This window comes from Gadus chalcogrammus, chromosome 12 (genome assembly GCF_026213295.1).
Source record: "Gadus chalcogrammus isolate NIFS_2021 chromosome 12, NIFS_Gcha_1.0, whole genome shotgun sequence".
Lineage (NCBI taxonomy): Eukaryota > Metazoa > Chordata > Actinopteri > Gadiformes > Gadidae > Gadus > Gadus chalcogrammus.
In genome coordinates, this window is record NC_079423.1 from 23588861 (window position 1) to 23594188 (window position 5328).

Genomic DNA, 5328 nt, shown 5'->3' on the forward strand with positions numbered 1-5328 from the left:
GTGGGTTTTATGTGTAGAGAACGCAAATGAAACGGATGTTAGGATTGAAAGAAGCATAATTTGCCTGTGCGCACTTCGTCAACAGGGATGTACAATGGGAATGGTTATGGTCGATTCCAATAGTAACTGTGGCAAATTGATATCTTAAATAGTATTGAGTAGTATTTTGTTCCTTTGTGCAATCTTTTGGGATGTGTTGTTTATCAGGAATACAAATGTGGAAATTATTCAGCTTTAGATTTTATTTAACAAAATATTCTTCCTTGCCATTTATTACACTTGATAATTGCATTAACAGGAACTAAAACATAAAATAACCACACCATATCACGGTGGGATTCATCCACTTCACAACGGCCGTATCTCGAAAATTTCAATAAGTGCATTAATATACACAATTACAAGTCCGTAAATAAACTCAAAGACTATTCACCTGGCCGTAATGTGAGTGTACCCCCATAGGTCACAGCATGGCCACGTGAGTGAAGGGTTATTGGTCACCTACCTGGACATGTAGTCAGGAGAGTGAATAGCATGTGTGTGAGATTGTAATGGAATCTAATACACACCTTGATGTCCATCACTTTAAGTAAGTGCTAAATGTTTAGACATCAGGGAAACTAAGCTGAACTGATTGGATCTGTGATGAGCTTACCAAACCGATTGATTAAATGCTCCAGTCCGACATAATTTCTACCCACTGTATGTCATCCACCACTGTCATCGACAACATTTTGCCATATCTCTATTCCCACTTTAAATAAATGAGACCTCTACTGATTACACGTGCTCCAAGCGTTTTTCCTCCTGAAATGTGATGCAGCAAGTTAGAGCTTACAGTCTGCATGGGATACAGAGTGTGTGTGTGTGTGTGTGTGTGTGTGTGTGTGTGTGTGTGTGTGTGTGTGTGTGTGTGTGTGTGTGTGTGTGTGTGTGTGTGTGTGTGTGTGTGTGTGTATGCTTTTATCTGTGTGATACAGCACAAACGATTCTCTTCAGTTCCTTCTCTGCAAAACTATGTTATACACCAAGAGAGAGTTGAAAGTAGGTCTCTGCGACAAGAGGCCGGGTTGCTCGTGGGAACATCAGAGTCCTATTCTGGGAAACACTATGACCAACTCTGGCCCTCCTTTCAAGTTCAAACATAAATAAAGTTTAATTTGTTCCTGTAACACTCAATCAATATGTGGAGGAGCTTAAGTGGTAAACTTCACCTAATTGGTGATAGCTTTAGAGCTATAGTCCAGTATTTCACTTTAATTCTGGAATTGAAATACTGTGAATGACTAAACAACTCTAGCCCAGATCCTAAACGGTAGATAACTGTACTCAACAGTAGATAATTGTACAGAACATGTTATCACCAATTACATTAATGATAATGAGGATGATAATGACGATAAGAATTATAAATCATTATTTTATTTCTGTTGAATAATAGTAACAGAACATATGTAACATAACACAAGTTAACACAATTATTGTTGTTGATTTGTTTTTTGTCTATTTTCTCCATACTTTCTCCTTTGGTGATTCTATGGCGATGGTGATGTGGTATTTTCCTAACAAGGGAACACATTGAGAGGTCCGTGGCTGCCGCTGCGCCTGGTGGCTGTGTGGCGTCTAGGCCAGGGTTCTGGGTCAAACTCTGGCTGCAGTTATTCTTAGTTCAGCCACCATGTCCATGTTAAGGCCTAACTCTCTGAAATCAGGCCATTTACAGAATCCTGTCAAGGGCATATGGAGATTGGTTTTTTCAGCTCTCTAATTTCTCTGTCACACACACGCGCACGCACGCACGCTCGCACACATATACACACACATGCACACACATCCGTAGTCACTGGCCCCCTGCTGTCATCCATGACCCTTATTAGCTGAAGACATGGAAACGTCTGACATGTGACCAAAACAGAAGGTCCTGGAAACGTGAAAGTGTGGAAATGTGTGATGGACACACACACACGCACGCACGCACGCACGCACGCACGCACGCACGCACGCACGCACGCACGCACGCACGCACGCACGCACGCACGCACGCACGCACGCACGCACGCACGCACGCACGCACGCACGCACGCACGCACGCACGCACGCACGCACGCACGCACGCACGCACGCACGCACGCACGCACGCACGCACGCACGCACGCACGCACACACACACACACACACACACACACACACACACACACACACACACACACACACACGCACGCGCACACACATACACACCTCTCACATCTTTTCTGTGTCATAGAAGAGGACAAAATTTAACATTTCAGTCATGACCTCCTGATTTATTACTAATCAACAAGAACGTTCGCACACACAGTCTTTTAAGTGGGGTTACAAATAAGTCCAGGTTTTATCGGCTACATTATACAAAAGTAATGAAGATTGAAATGAAGTAGCCCTAATCGTAACATTAACTGCTATTCCTCGTTTCTCGTTCTTTGTTTAGCAGAATTCATTGATCACCTACCCAAAATATTGACAGCTCAGGTATATTTTTTAATAACTGTCTTCAAACTCAACTTATAACAAACATCACTAATTCCATTGCTCATCTCCATCCCTATCTCCTGTATAAGTTCAGAAGTTGTGCTCTCTCACAGTACTACTTCACTTCCATCCTGACACATACTCAAGCTTTTCAGTTTTTCACCTGTCTCCCCCCTCAACCTTCCCTTCATGATCGTTCCACCCACATTTCAATGTATCATACAATAATTTATAGAATAAAAGTGGCCTTAGTGTTAGCTTTTACTTGAAGGGATAAGACATCTTAATCTTGACCTCAATCAAAGTATTCATTTTGTCACTAGGGTTTAATTTAAAATAATTTAATAAAAAATCACATTCCTTAATTCCCGTTAATCTTATCTCAACCGAAATATATGTAAACAGTAGACAGAAACTGTAATGATTTTTCCTTTATAATAATGCCCCAAATAATTTGTCGGATACACAGTTTACTGGAACTAGGTCGCCCAATCAATTCGAAGAACAAATTCCAAGAATAGAAATCCAAGAATAAATTCCAAGAATATATTCCAAGAACTTTAAATAATATTCCCCATATCTGGCCATATTTCAGTCATATTTCCCACACACCATTGCTCAGCCTGGAGGGGTTAGATGTACCACACGGTGCTGGTCTTTTGACTCAGACCGTTACAGGCACCAGAGCGAAGGAAGCGGGGCCAGGTGTCCCTCTCCATCAGCAGGTAGATGTTTCTCTGGGCCTCGGCGAAGCACCAGGCCGGGGGCCGCTGCTCTGCCAGGAGGCCCTGGATCTTCTCCCTGGTCAAGTGGTCCACGTTAACCTGAAAGATTTAGACAAATAAAATAAAAAGTTTCATGGATGACTCAAGCAGGACTTTCTTTGACATATGATTACGAACATGCAGACACGCACACACACACTCCCATCTCTCTTGTTCTCTTTCTCCCTCACAGAAGACAAGCTGCTACCAAGTATGCAGTCGGTGGAGTTGATGCGTCCCACATGCGTTACACAGTTATACTCGTGGCAGGTTGCCGGTTCTCCCCCCCTACCCCCCTACTGACCTCTCTCCGTGCGTTGGGGTGAAGGAACTCCTGGTAGATGTGTTCTGCCTTCCAGCCGCGTTCCCCTGAGGAGCTGGTATCCCTGAAGGCCTCACAGGCCAGCCAGAAGTCCAAGTTCTCCTCACTGAACTCCGAGCGCAGGAAGGCACGGAAGGCAGCCAGCTGTTCTGTAGTGGGTGGGTTGCAAGTTATTTGTTGTTTATTCTGTGAGGAAACTAGGTTCAATAACAGCGTTTGAGCAGAAGATAATGAAGTAGAATAGTTTAGATAATTTCAAGTGCATCTTCTGTTTTCTACTTTAAATCTATTCCGTAGTTGCCATATTGTTGTGAGCGTTTCCAGAATGCCCCTGAGTTAATCAATACAAACACTCACACTGTTATGAGCACCATGTTCATGAACGATCACTTACTCTGATCTCTTAACATTGCCTCCAAGCTGGAATCGAGTATGCTGTCCTCTCGGGAGCTGTCACCAGGAGACATATATATTACATATATAGTATACATGTATATTATACTAATACCAGCCTGTTTGTATATTTATGTATTCATATATATATATATATATATAGAGAGAGAGAGAGAGAGAGAGAGAGAGAGAGAGAGAGAGAGAGAGAGAGAGAGAGAGAGAGAGAGAGAGAGAGAGAGAAAGCTTTCCTTTTCTCGTGGAGCCTACCTGAGTGTTGAGGGACTGGCCTTTGCCTGTGTGTCTCTCACCACAACACACTTAACATCTCTCCTTCGCTTCCTTGGACTCAGAAGGATATCCATCCTAGGAAACCAAAAGAACAAATCTTAGGATGCTTCAAAGGGTAGAATATATCAAAATTATTTATATACATCGGTATACTGTGTATCTATCTATATACAGATAGATATAGGCAGTATACATATACACATACATGTACAAAGACCGACTGACAGAGACAGAAAGACAGACAGGCAGCCTTATATTAACATAGAGAGACAGACAGACAGACGGACGGACAGACGGACAGACGGACAGACGGACAGACAGACAGACAGACAGACAGACAGACAGACAGACAGACAGACAGACAGACAGACAGACAGACATATAAAAAGACTGACAGACAGACAGGCAGACAGACAGACAGACATATAAAAAGACTGACAGCTGGAGAGACAGAAAGATAAACAGACATTCAAACAGACAGCCAGACATAGGAACCTGATCAAGTGAACTTTGACCTTAAAAAATGTGACAATGTAACACGACATTTTATAATAACAGGTGATGTTATGACGTTTTACACCTTTGAAGGTGTGCCGATATCATCTGGTAAGCGTATGCTAAATGCATGGTACAACTGTATGATCCTGAACTAACACATCCACCTACCGTCTGGGATGCTTTGCATTCTGAATGAAATCCTTAAACTCGTAAATCCGGATCTTTGAAAAGGAAAGTTTTGGCATCTCTACATGGCCAGTGATATCCTATGCTGTTGGACCGATATATTGTGTGCGAAACTGTCCGAACACACCTAGGTAACCCGTTTCTTTAGCGAGCCTGGCAGGAAAGGTGTGCATTCAATGACGCGGGTGGGACCTGTCAGCACATGTCAGGGGCTAGCATGGTGGCTGACTGCACATTTGACTCACTGTCTAAACATGCAGCTAGGACTTTTGTTTTTACACTGTCGGATGGCCTGAAGGGAATTATTGGTCAACCTAGCGTATTAATACGTCAAATGTGGGATTCAAGTACAAAATAAAATACAGAAAA

At 42.7% G+C, this 5328-nt stretch overlaps 1 protein-coding gene across 1 annotated transcript; it reads right to left on the bottom strand.

Annotated features, from left to right (window-relative positions):
- Positions 1–2206: 2206 nt before the first annotated feature.
- On the bottom strand, positions 2207–5118 carry LOC130393388 (regulator of G-protein signaling 8-like). The gene is made up of 5 exons (XM_056604065.1): positions 4942–5118; positions 4255–4350; positions 3989–4044; positions 3577–3743; positions 2207–3332 (listed from the first exon to the last, which is right to left on the bottom strand). Exons 1-5 carry the CDS (start codon positions 5016–5018, stop codon positions 3141–3143), a joined length of 588 nt encoding a protein of 195 aa, XP_056460040.1. The 5' UTR covers positions 5019–5118; the 3' UTR covers positions 2207–3140.
- Between the last annotated feature and the right edge of the window lie 210 nt (positions 5119–5328).